We start from the raw sequence: 19070 nt of genomic DNA on the forward strand, positions 1-19070 counted from the left end.
ATGACTCTAGGAGAACTCCAGGTTGTGGGCCAGTCTGTCTCATCTAGACTTCCAGAGTCATAGATGGGCAGTGTTTATACTCAGTCAGCTTTGAATCCACAGCTATTCTAACTTGACAGGATTCAGTTTAAGCCTGTTTCTCTACATCCAGACCCTAACAGCCTCTGGCATCATTTCCTCCCCAGCCCACAGTGGATATATATAACTGGGTATTATCAGCATATTGCATATGCAATATCTCCATGATGGCAGATGACCTCTCCCAACAACTTCATGTAGAAATTAAACAGAAGGAGAAAAGAGCCAAACTTTGTGGCATGTCATAATAGAGTGTTCAGGCTCTCTCCACCCACTATCACCAACTGGAACCGGGCTCTCAGGAAGGAAAAGAATCACTGAAAAACAGCGCTCCTCATTCCCAACCCTCACAGCCAGGCCAGCAGGACCACAGGGAATGAATAATTGTTTTAATCATTCAAAATGCTTCAAGTCGTATATATCACCATGCTGATTTTATTAACAATTTGCCAATAGTTTATCTGACTCTGCTTTTCATATATGCCTATTTTCATACCATTGCCTGCATATATTTGGAATGGTTTTTTCCCCATTTTCCCAAAAGACTGAGGAAAAGGGGGGTTACTCAGAATGTTTAATACTGAGGCAACCATCCTGAATCCAATTCCAGGAGATTTGATAAAAATGTATGGATTTACCCATTTCACAGGTTGATGTTAACCTAAGTAAGATTCCAGGGGGAAAAAAATAGGCATTTGATAGACTATAATATGGCCCTTACTTAATAAAGCTGTTGCAGTAGTTTTCTGCCAACACTACACTACATTTGCATAGTAGGTTTGCATCCAGTATAAAGCTATGCCATGGCTTCAGATTTACCAATGGTGAAAAAAAGCTTAACCGTTCTTTAAAAGAAAACCAAAAACTTTGTCTCAGAAAAGAGAATCAAGTTTACCAGTATTCTAAAATGAATCACAAATGATACATGGGCAAACAAGTGAAGAATGCTTCAGGGCAAGTCTTTCTCCGGGCCCTAAGTGAAGCTTCAAATTCAATACTTGTCAGTACAGATGCCAAAGAAGTGAAGATCTCCCTTGTTATAAGTTGCCCTATTTGCTTAGGATGTAATGTTTCATGTTATAAAGAAGGCCTCCCCGGGAAAATCTTTCACAGACACATTTGTCAATGGAAAGAACTCAGAGTGCAATTTGGAATTATGACGCCTCACACTGGGAAATGCTCAAAGCTATTAGAGGCACACTCCAGCCGTAAACATTAGCAAAGGTAAAAGCTAAAGAGCTTTCTAGCATTTCATTAGAAATGTATTTCTGTCATTATCCTGCTTTTCTTTCCCTAATTTCCTTAATATCTTCCAGTTATAATCACGAGAAGAAGCTAAAGCATGCATTCTGAAGGTCATTAAAGATGGTTAACTCTTTCAGAAATGCTCACTACTTGCATTCAGAGATATACCACAGCTACACCAATTGGGCTGGATGGACTACTCTTGTAGGATGCAGGCATCTGAAAACTAAAACAGGCTGTAGCGAGTGGAGAAAACTTCCCTTTATGTCTTTGAAAAACTAGGCACAACTTGAAAATAAGAGCGTCCAGGTTAAAGTAGCTGGGATTTATGCCATGTTCTTAGCAAAGCAGGATGTTCAAATGCCTGCTGAAGAAAAACCTCTCTTCTGAAGCTGGTATTTGCACTGGGAGGAAATCTCCCACTTGCAGGTCCAGAAAGCAGAGGAGATCATTTATTCTGCATTAGAAGCACTTCCAAATTGTCAAGCTTTTCTGATGCTATCTGCAATTTTAAAAGACGACGTTAACAGCAAAACAGCTTTTAATGTCACCTCCAGCAGGGCCTGTAGACATCTCTTCTCTGAAGCCCATTATTAACTACTTCATAATTTACTGAGGAAACCCCCCCCCCCAATTTATGCTGGGAGGATAAACGATCCTGAAAGGCAATTTAAAAATCAGCAGTGGATTTCTATGCACGTCTGCTTGGATGCCAATCTTTTTTTAATTCAAAGGGCTTATTTCTCAGTAAAAATTGTGAAAAAATTGTGAAAAATGAAAAAAGAAGAAAAAAGACCTCAAATGTGCCGAAGTAGCTATCTCAAGGAAACTGATCATATAAATTGGGTTTACGTTCCAGTACTGTGTTGAACACAACCATGTTCAAGTATGTCCTTTTCCTTAAATCAAGAGGATTGTTTCATTTGGTCAAAGAACAGAAAATGTTCATAAAATGCATCCAGGAAAATGTTAAGACTGGTAATGAAATGGGATCTAATTACTTTACCTAAATTGGGGGGGGGGGGAACCTGTATTGAAACAGCTTAGCAATGAATTCTTCTTTATACTTTTTTTCTATTCAAAAAGTTTTTAATGTACATATTTTAAAATTAAAAAAAAAAGAAAGAAATAACACAATCCAAGTGAAGAAAACTTCTTTTTAAGGTAATGGGGAAAAAAGAGAAATATATACTGTCCCTTTTAAAAGGAGGTGGATATGGGATCTGAAGCACAAACCAGTTAAAGCACATGCTGACAAGTCAATACCTGCCAAAAATCCTGAGAAGAGGGGTAAAGGTTAGGAAGAAAAGGAAGAAAATGAGCAAAGGTTTGGTTACAATAATAGGAAAAATAAACCAATTAAAAATATCAAGTACATCATAACAGCCGGAACCACACAATGAAAACAATAATAAGTTAACATTTCAGGAACAAGGGACTGCTGAACTCCTTAGAAGCAACAAATAAAGGGGAGGGGAAATAAAATCAGTGACATTTATGAGTTGCCTGCTACAATATAAAGAACTGAAGGGAGAAAAGAAGAAAATAGACTAGTAAAATAATTCCAGTTTATGCCAACAAAATCAATAAGCCATAAAGCTTCAACAGAGGCAAGAAGTAGAAAAAAACAACCAGTTCATAGATTCACCCTTGACCAAAGATCCATACATTCTTCTATCTGGGATGGCTGTCCTCTTCCACTGAGTGTGAAGCTTCAAGAATAACGTCCATGGAGTAGAGAGGCAGGAAGGGGACACCCACCTAGCCAACCAGATCAGTTAAGTCAACCCTGGCGATCAATGGGTTGACAGATGTTGCAGCCAGATTGCCCTCACATCTCCAGTTTGTAGATATAAAGCAACCTTTGTAAGAAAAGGGCAATGGCTTTTCCTAATAGCACAAAGTTACCAATCGAGGAAGATAACTCCTCCAGTAGCATCTTCTTCTCCAGCCTGGTGTCATCCATTAATGTTATCAGGGTAAAGGAAGCTGTATGTTAAAACACCGCAGGAACTAGGCTGGAGAAACAGATGGTCCTGGGGAACCTATTTTCTCTGATAATAACCCCAGTACAGAATTGCAAATTAACCCGATTAACCATTGCACTTAAAATTAATGGCTGACTTCATGGTAAACCTGAGATTCCAATATATCATTGGCAGCTGGCCAGGTTATCTGGAGAACAAATCTACTAGAATGCTAATATCAAACCTTCTGGGTGTTGTAAAAGGCACAGGCATGCTTATACAAATAACTACTTTTCCTGACAAGCTACATCAAAGCAGGGCACCATCTGTCAAAATCTTTTCAAATAATTGTAGATTTTGAAGGGAAAAGCAGAGATTTATATAAATATGCATACAGCATTCACAATTAAAGCTGTGCACAGTATATTGCTAATTTAAGTCTTCCATCCCCTGCAATGCATACCAAGAGAAGCTCTTCTGTTAAACTAAGAACAACAAAGTAACCTGAAAGTAATGTGAAGGAGATAAAGTCAGCAAAAGAACTGACCATACGTAAGTTTCTGAAAAACCCGTTTGTTCGTTTTTTTTAGCACAAAACCTTTCGGGTTAAGTTCTTGACCCAATGAATTTTCTGTGATGCCCACAGAGCTCCCAAAGACAACTCTCATGAAAATCCAAAAATATTTAAAATTGCCTTGCAGCTCCAATTCAAATTAACTAAAGTTAGACATTTGTTCTTTTATGATGAAAGAATAAACTGGGTGACCCAAGGGTCCATAAAATAATGAAGATCTAATAACCTAATGCATTATTTCGGAAAAAGGCAAACGAAAGTAGTTATTTTCAGGATATTTGCTTACTACACATTAGAGCAATGTGAACAAGGCTATATACGGCCAAATGTTGTAAGTCTTATATTGGAGCATTTTGGAGAAAACTGTTTTGAAGGGCAGCGTACACATTTTAAAAATTAAATAAAACAGTATTTTGATATCAAGCTTTAAATTATACTTCCTTCTCAACAACACTTAAGTTGATTGTTCAGAGACTGGCATTAAATATTAAATGCCGCAGCATTTCTTAATCACACACCAGAATAACCCATAAGCATATTAATAAGCTTGTACTCCAGAATCACTTGAACTCCTCTGATAATATCTGGCAGCAGGGGCTTCAACTGAATGCCTTTGAATCTGTCACCAATGCCAACTTAAATTATTCCTTCTGCCCGTGCAGATGTGCTGATGAAAGAGGCAGAAGAGCATCCCACTTGCACAGGCAGCAGAGTGATATGGAGGAGAGACAAGGGACCTGTTCTGGCCCATGCAGCTGCACGTTAGACTTCTTTCCTACATCTCTAGGCAGGCTGGTGGGAATGCTAACCCATCTCTGGAAGAAGCAGGGAAGCCTGCCTCAGAGAAAGAAGGGGAAGAACAGCAAGGTTCAAAAAGCCAGCTCTTAAAACGCCGAGAGAAACACTGTGGTTTATCGCAATGACAGATTAGCCAGTAGAAAGTAAAAGAAAGCAAAGTCAAAAGAAACAAAAAAAAAGGAAAAATAAAAGTAATAAAGAAAAAGTAAAAGAAGAGAAGAGAAGAGAAGAGAAGAGAAGAGAAGAGAAGAGAAGAGAAGAGAAGAGAAGAGAAGAGAGTACACAAATTGACTTTTATCTGAGAGTGTTACTCAGAGAGATAAGAACCTAGGAAGATGAATTAAAGGAAAAATTACTAAGTTGAAGTTTTGCTCCACTTTTTTTTTTACTTGGTTTTTTTTTTCTGGTTTGACCAACACATATGTGAAAGAGGACTACAGTGAATTAGGATGTTGATACCTAGTGAGAGCACAGGAATATGGTAGCAAAGAGCCCACCTTCCTATTTCCACTTTCAAGTGAAAAATGAGGGCCATTTTACATATTCTGTTTCTCTGAGACAGGAAGAAATAAATTCATGAAAATTCACGTAGGTGAACTTATGCTGGAAGGGAAACTGGAATAGCAATTTTGCTGCAATCACACAGCACAAATAGTAGAAGAGCAAGCCATTTTTTAAATTTTGAAGCAAGATGCTGCTTCTAGTGTCTCAGTGTTATAAGAGTCAGGCAGAGAAGCTCCTTAGAATTTAGATGTAGTTGCACTCATTGTAGTGAGCCATAAAAAAGAATATTGTCTGCTTCAAAAACAAAAGGCTTTTGCTTATTTTATACACGGAATGGAAAAAAATAAGCACCCCTTTTCTCTTTCGCCCTCCCCCCTCCCCCCTCCCCCCCATTGTTAAAAATACAATTAACATGCACCCAAAAGTTTAGAAATCTCACCTTCCCGTCATAGCGTTTCACCACAAACTGATCAAGGCCTAAGTCTGGGGGAAAAAACAAGCAAGTTTATATAGTATTCTGTATCTTGAAAATGACATTTTGACAGTTAGAAAATGCATCACTTAAGCTTTAAGCATCGAATCAAACATGAAAAATGCAGGAAAATAATCTTACTGTATAGTAGCTTAATTTTATAACTGGTCATGTATTTACAGGTTTGTATAATAAAGCCTTTGTCTTTAATTACTCCTCCTCCTCCTAACAGTATCACCCATACCTAGATATGCCTTTTTTTCTTGGTTCACCATGTTATCTTCTACATGCCTGTCTCAGTTGCACACTTGTCATCATGCAACTACCATAACTGTTAACCATGCAGCTGGAAATAGCTGTAGTTCCACACACCTGGATGGAATCAAAGCTTCAGAAAGGCTGGTCTTCACAGAAAACCTGTATCCTTCTTTTCTCATAGAAAGGTAAACAGTAGTTGCCACTAAGAGGTTACAAAACGTTTTGCTTAATGAAAATACCTCTGAATAACTACTTTCCCTTACCTTCGAAGAAGAAGCATGGAAACCACTGTAGTCTTATCTATAGACCACATATTGTTATTTACTGATAAATCCCAATCTTAATAACATTAATTTATGGTTTCTGACACTTTCTGAGTATAATATTAATTTGCTTAAATTAGCAAAAATCTCTTTGGGAGTTACTAAGTGTGTATGTGTGAACGATGTGATAACATTTGGAGGCAATAACGTATCCTGAGTTAAGCTGATGAAACCACATTTAAAGTAGACATAGCAACAGATTTGGATAGATGGCCCTTGTTTAAACTGAAATCGAAACTGGGGTAAAATTTGCCATAGGCAATTTAGAGCGTAAATAGCATTCCTACATGATTCTGAGATATTTTTTTCAGAAATTTAATGAACTGCTTCTGAGGTTTACTTGGGGAAATTCTCCCTTTTATTTTTTTATTGGGGATACTTCCATTGTCAGTCAGAGAAAGAGGTTTTAATTTGTTGGATTTAGGATTTATACCTTAATGTTATCTCTTCTTTCTTAGCTCAATGAATGGAATGTTTTGTCAACTAGAAACCTGTCTTTGGAAAGTATGGAATTTGCCCCTCCTGTATTAGCTACTAGTGAAACATGGTGTGTGCTTGACAACTCCATAAACTAATTTAAGTGGGAAGGGGGAATTCAAACCTTTGCTGGAATATATACTTTAGATCAGTTAGTAGAAATAAATGCTATTAGCCATAAAGCATAGAATGGCAATTTCTTCAAAATATTTTGATGCCAGTAGCCCTAAGTGTTTCTTCAGAGCAGTTAATATATTCTTTACAAAAATAGCAAGCCTATAATAATTACTGATAAGCATGTGTAAGAATATATTAAATTAAATATTGAATAGTTTAAGACAGGAAATGAGATCAGCAGTCTATAAATGTCATTAAATGATCATTTCGGAATCTATATACCACATTGCTATAGATTTAAAGTTACAATAAATTCAGCAATTCATACAACTATTACAATTATTATTTCATGTCTATTGGTCATCTTCCTTTCAGGAAGAAACTAATTTTTTGGAAATGGGGTGCTCAAAATGCAATATTGGTTCATATGATATGATATTGTGCTGCACTGTACCACCCTGGTAGTTACAGTCTATGACCTTCAATGAAGACCTTCATCCCGCAGTGGACTGATTCAGAATGATGTATGTATGAATATCTCACATAATCCTACAGCTCCCTACCACAAAACTAGGTAGACTGGGAATGACAGTCTAACAAATATGGCAGAAACCAAGTCGGAGAAGGCTGTTATAAAGCTTCATGCTCACAAAAAGTAATGTACCTGAAAAAAAACCTCAATGCCAGTTACCCACATTATTTTTACAATATGTTGGCTAGATCTTGGCAGCAATAAAAGTGTTTATACAGCTGTTTTAGTCCATTCTTAAGATTATCTCAATAATTTTTAAAAACCATGTGCTGGAGAACATTAAAAACAAGATGGGAGGTAAAGAAACCAAGACTGAAAAATGGTAACTGGTATTAAGTCGTACAACTAAGGAAATCAATCTAAGTAAATCAATTAGCTTTTACAAAGATGGAAATAACCAAGATTTCTGGTCTGCCTAGCAGCATCTACTTTCCATCATTGTATTCACGGCCACTTACTTTCTGGTTGCTTTTCATTCGGTGTTATAGATCGCACAAAATCTTGTGGGGTCATAAATACTTCTGAATCGCCATGCTCATTGATTATTTTCAATGTGGCAAAGTATCGAAAGATTTTATCTGGAGTGGAGTAAGCTCGGATTCTGTTTTCATATTCCATCACCTAAAAAAAAAAGTAGAATATGAACTTTCTTTGAATTCAAAAAGCCTAGCCATTTTTTTAAAAAGTGCTGTTTTGATGCAAATATGTGATTCTATACCAAGGCCCAGGCTGAGTTATAAAATATATTTATCTAGAAATATTATGAATCTAACCTCTGGGGAAAATGCAAGAGGCATAAAAGCCAAAATATGCCAAAATATGTTTCAGTGTTGAAATAGTGGAACATTCTGAAAAAATAAAAACAAATTAAGGCATAAAAACAACAGAACAGACAACAAGCCAGCACCATTAAATGAGTCCTGCTTTGTGGGAGAAGCCTTTCCAGAAAGAAAATATGACCACAGATTAATTCCCCTGCCTCATTTCAATCAATGAATCAAAATGTATTCATGGTCCAAGACCAAACGCAATAAAAGACCAGCATATGATACAATAAATATAAGAGAAAATTTTAGAAATTGCAAGAAAATCCTAAAGCATTTAGCGGCTAACATTTAATAGCATGGAAGAGGAACCAGACAGTTTCTAACAGCTATTTTTTTTTTTTTATCTGCGCTCAGTCGTTACCAACTCTGCAGTGACTGCTTGGATGAGTCCTTGCAGTTTTCAAGGCAAATGTTTCGGAAGTGGTTTGCCAGAGCCTCCTTCCTAGAGCAGAGCCCAGCTGGTGAGCGCAGGAGGCGGGGTTTCCGTTGCTTCGCACCCTTTTTGGGCGTGCGCAGTTTTTTGCACTTACCGGCAACTGCTCCCGACTCCTTTTTTGCAAGGCGCCACCAGCATTTTTCCTCCCACCGGAGTGAGAGTACCCATTTATCTACTCACGTGAGTTTTTGAACTGTTGGGTTGACAGGAACTGGGGAGGAAACAGGAGCTCACCCTGTTAACGCGAAGGCTGGACTCGAACCGCTGAAGCGTCGACCATTTCTGGCCGGCAACTTTCAGCGTCATTAAGCCGCTGCGCCACCGCGTCCCCCTTCCTTTTGTAATTCTAACAGCTATAACTATTGATAAATATTTGGCAACCTTCTTAGAGATTTCTGACGAGTGGTCACCCAGGAGAAGGGTAACAGCCTCCTGGTCACAATACCAGTTAGAGTTATTAACAACTGGGAACATTAAACCTGATTGCCATTGGGTATACAATGGACATTTTAACAGAATGTGTAAGACAGATTCTACTTCTGAGTCTGAAAAGAAAGATGTTCAGCTTTCATATAGGAGACTTACATAACTACCTTCTAAAGAAAAAGATGAAAGGATACATATGTATTTATGTAATCAATCAATCAATCAATTAATTTATGTGGCCGCCCATCTCAAGTTCATGATTCCGGGCAGCTAACAATATTTCAAAAACAACAAAGCATAAAACATAAAAAACAAGAAATGACAACACATGTATAAACCGCAGCCGGGGTAAAAAACAAGCTCATTGATGACAAATCAATACAACCATTGTATGGGCTCAGCCACACCTTCTGACCCCCAGGCCCAGTGACAGAACGATGTCTGTAAGGCCTTGCGAGGTGGTCCCTCAAATAAGCACCAACATCTTAAATGGGGCTCAGAAGTGAGAGGAGCACATATAGAAAACGATAAATACAAGGACTGAGTTACTATTAAACCCTGCTTTCTTCACACTAAAACTGTCATGCTTAGCTTTCCTTTGTATTTTTTATCATTTCCATCTCTATCAAACCCTTGAGGAGCATCAAATCCCAGACTAAAAGACAGCAGGGGAAAAAAGTTTATATTTTATGAAATTGCTATACTTAAAGTTAACTAGCAAGCATTGAGTTATGATGGATTTATATTGCTAGATCCTAAGAATGTAATGCATCTCTCTGAAAAGAGGAACACGTGGTTCACATAGTATAAGAAACTATTACAGCAATGCTAGGCCATTCAGGAGATCACCAAGTTTGCCAATCATACAACAAAGCAGCAAGGAACAGCCATCCATTAAGCAAGAGACCATAAATAATTGCCTTCAGGGCCTACTTGAGATGAGACGTCTATCTACTTCCTCAGCTTGATGACTTCGATGTTTGGAATAAGAGGCAAGTCAGATCTCTTTTAACTGTGCCCAGTCATTCAATTTAAAACAGCATTTTCCTAAAGCAGCTTTAGAAACCTCCTAGCTTCCACTCTTAATTAGAGAGCTCTTAACTGGTCCAAGTAACTATTTTAAAAATATCTGCATTCTTCATGATATGCACATAACTTTAAAGATATCAGATTAGTAGTAGTGAAAGCATTATTTTCTGAAGAGTACGTAACAAAAACCTAACTGGGATCCCATAAGACTTCTTTTCACCAACCCAGTTTGGTGGAATTCAAATTAAGGCACATAGTAAGGAAAATGACCTGAATGTTCAGCTTATGTCAGCTTCACTTTGCATTTATAATAAACTGCTGTTATGGTCAAACAAATCCACTAATATCTCTACATCCATCTGTTTTGTCTTAATTAAGCATGGGTTTATGCCTGGTTACATTCCGAAAAGAGAAAAATGCTGACACAACATTTTCATGATCAAATGTCACTTCTATATAATTCTACAGACTATTTGTAGAATTAGCTGCTATTATAGTTCAATTCATAATGCACAAATGTAAGTACCTTCTTCCTGTCTTGAATTGCATATTATTCAACCCCGTGTTTCAAAGAACCCAAGGCTATGTACATGAGGCTTCTCATGAAACTTAAGCAAAGTCAGGCAGAATGGAAATAGATTAGTTCACACATTGCACTTAGCCATAAATAGGCTGTGCTGGTATTCTGTGATTATCCAGAAAAATTAGGATTCTGAATCAGCCATCTCTGATTTGATTACAGTGAAGCATATTGTCCAAGTGGACTAGATCCAGTTAACTGACTAAGCTAACTTATCTGAGTCAGCAGGTGGTAATGATCTTGGTTAACGACACAAAATTAGGCAGGTTTAGAATAGGTTAATACTTGGATAAGGGTCACCAGGGTTGGAGGGTGAACTGGGAAGTCAAACAACATCCTAGAAATAGCCAGTGGGAAGTCACCTTTGTATTGTTCCAAGCAAGCTACTTGGTTAGTCCAAGAGGTCACCCTGATTTGAGGGGTTATTTACTTTAATGTTGTGTATTACAAGTCATAGTGTCATTATTGCAATTTGGAAGCCGTGTCTCTCAGAAAATTGAAAGATGGAATCAGAGGCTGTACACTGGTCAAATGTTGTGCATTATCTACTTCAGCATTTTATGGTGAAGTGTAATATGCAACAGTGATTTGTGATTAGTACAGGGGTGTCTGCAGGGTATGATAAAAAAAGTCAAGATGGCAGTCATGATAGTGTGATTAAAGCTCTGACTTGTTATATGTGTCATGTGTGTGACACATATAAAAACCAGGTAGAACGTCAACTGCACCATCACAGATGCCATCTTGACATTTTTGGCCACATCCTGTGGATAACCCTGGACTGGTACAAAATCACTTAGTGAACTTCATAGCTAAACAGAACTTGAACTCAGATATATGGAGATTAAATGTGACACACCAGTCTCTAAACACCACAGGTTTTTATACAACAGAACCACAGGAAGATCTATTGTAACACAGAACTAACTACTGATGTTATGGAATAGTACAAAAAATATCCAATTAAATACACCTTTCTTTGGCCGATTACTTCAATAAGAAGAGGAGAAACTGGTGTTCGCCATAATTTTACTGCAAAATGGTAAATTAAAAAAGGGGTACAAATAAGTAAAATGTCATCCTGCACCTTCTTTTGCAAGCTTGGAACTACAACTTTTTGTAAAAAGAAGGTGCAGCTACAAGCTTTTTTCAGCCTGGTTCCTCCAAATGTATTTGGAATGAGAACCTTATTTTAGCTAAAGCCTTTGCTTTCCTATCAGCTCTGAGAGGAAAGAAATAGACAAAGTTATAACACATGCTCTCTTCCTTAGGGGAAGTACTCATATGTTCTGAAGCAAAATATAGTCATCATAATTAAGTTCAATAGCTTATGCAAATAATATATTTATGCAGGACTGGCTTCTGAATCTGTACGATGCATTCGAAAATCCAAATGGTTAAGCTACAGTTTAGTCATTCCTCAAGAACTCAAGTGTTTTGCTTTTGCAGCAGGAATGGGAAAGTCCATGTTTTCACCCTCAAAAAAATAAATAGTACATTATTCTCAAAATTCTATTTAATTAAGCAAAAATTTCTTCAAATTTCAGTCCCATTTAATATTTTAACAATATTTGGGGTTGTAGTTTGGATTACCGCCAATTATGAATTTAAAAACAAAACTAAAAACAATTAATTTGTTTGGTCTTAGCTCTTTCATATCAGAATTCATGACCCTGAAGCTTTAAATAAAATTCCAGTGCAGCGAGACGAGGAAAGTATTCACTATTTCATTGATGTCATTCTCCCCATCTTTGAACATAATCTTTTTTTTTTTTTAAGTAAACATCAAAAAATTAATCAAAATTGTTATTCTGTCAGTAAACATCTCACTGATTCACAAGATCTTATGGCTGATCTTTCCATAAGATAATAAAACTGTATCATCTGCATAGAAGTAAAAGTGAATTACTGTATTTCTTCCTCAAAGAGAGGGAAGAAAGAAACACACATCATTTAATTCCTGAACTAAATCACTAATAAAGTCATTAAAAAGGAAAGAGCCAATATGCGATTTTATTTCAGTTCCCTGTTGAATGGTATTAGTTTACAGAGGGCATCATGATGAGTAAGCCTCATCTGAATTTGGTCCATGGGAATTGAAGACATGGACAAGATACAGAAAATGAAGACTGGTGTTTGTACAAGTAACTTCCTTCGGAAATGTTATCTACCAATTGTATTAAATACTGGTCTAAGATGAATAAACAGAGACATCTGTCTTTCCTGATTTGTGCATATTTATGACTTCGATGATTTAAAATAAAACAGTTATCTATAGCAGAGTAACTATGCCTAAATTCTCCCTGCTTTGCTGAAAATATATTATTTATCAAACTAATATACCAAACTAATATGCGGCAATAGCATATACCTCTTTTTTAAAGATTGCTACCAGCATGCTTAAATTCTATCTAGTAGGTCTATGGCCAGTCAAATTTATATAACCAAAGATTTTACACCAAATTGGCACCCAGTAGTCTGGGTTTATTTTATATACTTCAGCATATAATTCACCTTCCCCTGTGGCCTTCCCAAGAGTAATGTGATAAGAATATCCACGATCTCATTTTCTGTAATGGAAAACCGTTTGAACATAATGTCGAAGTTATAGGAGATACCTATTTCCTTAGCTAAATCTCCTGTATTAAAGACAGAATTAAAGTGGCATATCTATTGGTTCTGGGAAACATCACTTACAATACTCTCGAAAGTCCATTGTGTCTATGCACCTTGGCCCTGCCTTCTCCCTTAGCGCAAATGCACTGATAGCTGCCACCACCTATCTTCCAGGGGACATCACACCTAGCCTTTAATTCCAGCAAGTTAGACATAGAGCCCTCACAACCTGTGGTGCCTTAGTAGCAATTAAAATGTTTAAAATTGAACAATGGAAATAATGTTTTATAGCGCCAGCTCCTGGATATATAGTGTCCAGTTATGTGACCATACATATCAAATCCTTCTTCCCCCTCCTAGAGACAGACTGAACTCACAAGAGACAAATAAAATCAAATTTATTTAAAAGGAGAGATAAAATACAAAACCCATTTTAAACCTTAAAGTTCAAATAATCAGTACAGGTACACGATACAGCAGTTTCAATCAGGGACTATAACTTAAAAGAGAATTACAAAAGCAAACCCAATGCTGAAAATGGTCTGCTACAAATGGTTCATTTCCAGCCAGAAACTCAGAAAAGATTCCGAGTTGTTGTTACCAATCATAAGAAATATTATAACTACATGTACACAGCATGAAAACAATGGATGCAGGGTGAGGTTTAACCAATCAATGTCATATTTATGCAGAGAAATAAACACAAATACTGTAACACCATAGAAAAACCACACTGAAAAACAAACCAATAACCTACCACAGAATTCTGGCTAAATGTTTTTAACTTAATTCTGCAGAAGACTCTTTAAACAGATTTTCCCTCTGCTCCAGTTTACTTGGATTTCTCAGTTTCCTGGAGATTCCAGATTTTGGGAGAGACGGTCTGCCTCATGTTTTTTTTTTCCTGCCTCTGTCCAGTAGCTTCTACTTTTGTTTTAAAAGGACTCAAACTTCTCTTTCTAGTCAAGAGAGGGCTTGGGGTATCTCTCTGTGCCTGTGTGACTGAGCAAGCATCTGTCCCTTGTGAAGAATGTCTGACCCTCTCTACTGGCAAGGACGGTGCATGTACAAAACCAGCACTGATTATTTTACATAATTTGACTTTTAATTCAATTGCTGAAACTAATTTATAAAACTTATAACTTTTAACTTGCTTGGGGCAATAAGAATTTCACCCAATCCAGGGGGTGGCTGGCCCTTGATGACGCTCCCCGAGCTACCTGACAATGTAACATCTATTCTGGGATGATCTTTATTTTCTATTTATTCAAGACTATCCAGAGCTCTGGACTGTGAAACTTTGGATTCCCAGACTATAAATAATTCTTCTATTGTGGATAGATCACTTAAATATGGATTAAAACTCTATATTAATGACCTAAGAACTTCTAATATTAAAGATGTATTACAATCAGCATTAAGTACTGTATCTGCACTTTTAAAACATTAAAGAACTTAGATATTTAAAAGGGATAAAGCAATTACAGGTAGCACTCAAATTATGACCGCAACTGGGACCAGAATTTCTGTCGCTAAGCAATACGGTTGTAAAGCGTGACATCACATGACCACATCGCTCAGCGATGCCAGTCCCTGCAGTCCTTATTACCTTCGTTAAGTGAGGATCGTGGGTCATTAAACTTCTAACAACCAAGTCAGTGAGGAAGCTGGCACTAAGTTGCAAGTCCCAGGTGGCTTGCAAGCAGGCCAGCAGGCAGGTAAGTGGCTGCTGGCAGGTGGGAGAGGGAGCAAGGGGCGCGCCGGTTGCCAGAGAGGTGCAGTGCAAGCGCAGCAAGGCTCAAGGAGGGTGTGCGAGGGTGCACGAGTGGTGGGGAGGCATGACATGAGTGTGGCAGGGCTTGGGGTGGTTGCTGTCGGGTGGGAGAGGGTGCACGACTGGCCGAGGAAGGTGCTCGAGTGGCTGGGGAAATGCGACACGAGCACAGCGGGGCTTTGGGTGGCTGCTGCCAGGTGGGAGAGGGTGTGTGAGGGTGTGTGAATGGCCAAAGAGGCGCAGCGCAAGCACAGAGAGGCTCAGGGAGGATGCATGAGGGTATGTGGGTGGTGGGGGAGGCATGGCGCAAGTGCAGCGTGGCATGAGTGCAGCAAGGCTTGGGGAGGGTGCGCAACGGTCTGCAGGTGGCCAGTGAGGTGTGCCGCAAGTGTAGAGGGGCTGGGGGAGGGTGCGTGGGTGGGGGAGATTCATCCAAGCAACTTGCGACCTTCCCTGCCAATTTCCCCATTGACCTTGCTTGTGCGAAGCTGGCAGGAAAGCTGGTCACAAATGACGATCACATGACCGCAGCACGCTGCAACCATCATAAGTGTGAGTTGGTTGCCAAGCACCCAGATCACAATCACATGACTGCTGAGGTGCTGGGAAGCCAGAACTTTGAGGATCAGTTGTAACCACCACTCATTCAGCCCCATTATAACTTTGAATGGGTCGCTAAATGAGTGGTCTTTAACTGATGACTACCTATATAACTAATTAGTCATTCCAGGGATGTTTATTTTCCACAGGGGACATATACTGCTGAAATGGAATAATTTGATTTTGAAATGATTGAACAAAATGACTCAATAATAATAAAATTGGTTGATGACCACTGTCTCCATTAGGAGAATTAAAAAATCTTTAGTGATGTTCAACCATAAATCTGAGAGCCAGCAGTAATTAACTTGACTAGCCCCATGTACTGAATAATAGGTAAAATCTTCATTAATATAATCTAGACATATACCACTGACAACCATGTAATTAAATTTATTAAAAAGTATAGTTACACTTCGAAAAAGTAGTCTACGTGATGCCATTATGATTGCTTTTGGCATCTCTAGATTTTCTTGGGGGAAGAAACCATCATCCATATCCACCTCCATATTATTAGTGAAGACCTTGTTGCTGGTTCTTGCATAAAAATAATCTCTTAAAATATCAGCAGCATAAGGGTATGTATCTTTCAAAATTGCATCTAAAGACTCAAAGAAAGCCCTGTATATATCAAAGTAATATTTAGACTCACGTGGAGGAACACAGAATACAGAAGAGGTGATTATTTCAAAATTACAGACAAAACTGATTTTGTACCTCTAAAAGGAATATATACATTCACACGTATCTAGAGACAATCATTCCAATGGGAACAAATAGACAGAAAGGTCAGTTGTAGACTTCCAGGATCCTGTTTTCTCTTCTTATGTCATGGCTCTCAACTGATAGGGCTGATGGCAAAACTATATACACTCCCAATTCTTCCACCTTCAACACAAGCTTCCTCCCTTCTAAGAAGGGGCAGGACTGAAACTTGAGACTGATATAAAGGTGACTAGGAATGCCTATTTACTGAAGCATTTAGACTTCATTGCCTAAATGATACCTATCAAAACTAGGGTTCTACAATTCTGTAAAATTACTCCCATCTAAACTCAGGAAAAAATAGAAAATCCAAGACCCATCCACATGTATGAATGGCTCCATCTGATTTGCATCCTTGCTTAAACCATCCATTCCTTGTCATCCTCAAAAATATTTGTGGGATTACCTATCAAAAGGTTGCGCTTTACCACTAATTTAAATAAATGTAGTTTCATAAACCCCTTCATGGATCACTGCCTTGTCGTGGCGAAGGGGCTTGCGTAACTCAGTGAAGCCATGAGCTATACCGTGCAGGGCCACCCAAGACGGACAGGTCATGACAGAGAGTTCTGACAAAATGTGGTCCACTGGAGAAGGAAATGGCAACCCACTCCAGTATCCTTGCCAAGAAAACCCCATGGACAATGTTAAAAGGCTAAAAGATATGACGCCGGAAGATGAGCCCCTCAGGTCGGAAGGTGTCCAATATGCTACTGGGGAAGAGCGGAGGGCATTTCCAAGTAGCTCCAGAAAGAGTGAAGCGGCTGGGCCAAAGCCGAAAGGACGTTCAGCTGTGGATGTATCTGGAAGCGAAAAGAAGGTCCGATGCTGTAAAGAACAATATTGTATAGGTACCTGGAATGTAAGATCTATGAACCAAGGCAAGCTGGATGTGGTCAAACATGAGATGACAAGATTGAATGTCGACATCTTGGGAATCAGCGAACTGAAATGGACGGGAATGGGTGAATTTAATTCGGGTGACCATTATATCTACTACTGTGGGCAAGAAACCCTTAGAAGAAATGGAGTTGCACTCATAGTGAATAAGAGAGTGGGAAAGGCAGTAATGGGGTACAACCTCAAAAACGACAGAATGATCTCAGTGCGTATCCAAGGCAAACCATTCAATATCACAGTCATCCAAGTCTATGCCCCAACCACTGATGGTGAAGAAGCTGAAGTTGATCGCTTCTATGAAGACCTACAACACCTTCTAGAACTAGCACCAAAAAAAGATGTCCTTTTCATCATAGGGGATTGGAATGCTAAAGTAGGAAGTCAAGGAGTAATCGGAATAACAGGCAAATTTGGCCTTGGAGTACAAAATGAAGCAGGGCAAAGGCTAATAGAGTTCTGTCAAGAGAACAAGCTAGTCATAGCAAACACTCTTTTCCAACAACACAAGAGACGACTCTACACATGGACATCACCAGATGGTCAATACCGAAACCAGATTGATTATATACTTTGCAGCCAAAGATGGAGAAGCTCTATACAGACAGCAAAAACAAGACCAGGAGCTGACTGTGGCTCAGATCATGAGCTTCTTACTGCAAAATTTAGGCTTAAATTGAAGAATGTAGGGAAAACCACTAGACCACTCAGGTATGACTTAGATCATATTCCTTGTGAGTACACAGTGAAGGTGATGAATAGATTTAGAGGATTAGATTTGGTAGACAGAGTGCCTGAAGAACTATGGACGGAGGTCCGTAACATTGTACAGGAGGCAGCAACTAAAACCATCCCAAAGAAAAAGAAATGCAAGAAAGCAAAATGGCTGTCTGATGAGGCTTTACAAATAGCTGTGGAAAGAAGGAATGCGAAAAGCAAGGGTGAAAGGGAAAGATATAAGCAACTGAATGCAGATTTCCAGAGAATAGCCAGGAGAGATAAGAAGGCCTTCTTAAATGAACAATGCAAAGAAATTGAGGAAAACAATAGAATGGGGAAGACTAGAGATCTCTACAAGAAAATTGGAGATATGAAAGGAACGTTTAGTGCAAAGATGGGCATGATAAAGGACAAAAAAGGCAGGGACCTAACAGAAGCAGAAGAGATTAAGAAGAGGTGGCAAGAATACACAGAAGAACTATACAAGAAAGATCTTAATGTCCCTGATGTCCACGCTGGTGTGATCACTGACCTTGAGCCAGACATCCTAGAGAGTGAAGTCAAGTGGGCCTTAGGAAGCATTGCTAACAACAAAGCTAGTGGAGATGACAGTATTCCAGCTGAGTTATTTAAAATACTAAAAGATGATGGTGTTAAAGTGCTGCACTCAATATGCCAGCAAGTTTGGAAAACGCAACAGTGGCCACGGGATTGGAAAAGGTCAGTTTACGTTCCAATTCCAAAGAAGGGCAACGCCAAAGAATGCTCAAACTATCGCACAATTGCACTCATTTCACATGCTAGCAAGGTTATGCTCAAAATCCTACAAGCTAGGCTTCAGCAATACATGAACCGAGAACTACCGGATGTACAAGCTGGGTTTCGAAGAGGCAGAGGAACTAGAGATCAAATCGCCAACATTCGCTGGATCATGGAGAAAGCACGAGAGTTCCAGAAAAATATCTACTTCTGCTTCATTGACTATGCAAAAGCCTTTGATTGTGTGGATCACAACAAACTGTGGCAAATTCTTAAAAAGATGGGAATACCAGACC

The 19070-nt window shown here is 38.6% G+C and overlaps 1 protein-coding gene across 1 annotated transcript in view; it reads right to left on the bottom strand.

Moving 5' to 3' along the window:
• Window positions 1-19070, bottom strand: part of MICU1 (mitochondrial calcium uptake 1) — a 134228-nt gene that overhangs the window by 77298 nt on the left and 37860 nt on the right. The window contains exons 4-5 of the mRNA XM_088144382.1: window positions 7804-7966; window positions 5606-5649 (exon numbers count right to left, since the gene is read on the bottom strand). Coding sequence (XP_088000508.1) covers window positions 5606-5649; window positions 7804-7966 — 207 coding nt within the window. The remainder of the gene's footprint in view (window positions 1-5605; window positions 5650-7803; window positions 7967-19070) is intronic.

The sequence above is a fragment of the Python bivittatus genome, unplaced genomic scaffold, assembly GCF_059951505.1.
Source record: "Python bivittatus isolate LINGU-HERP-01145 unplaced genomic scaffold, Pbiv_v1 ctg000400_np1212, whole genome shotgun sequence".
NCBI lineage: Eukaryota > Metazoa > Chordata > Lepidosauria > Squamata > Pythonidae > Python > Python bivittatus.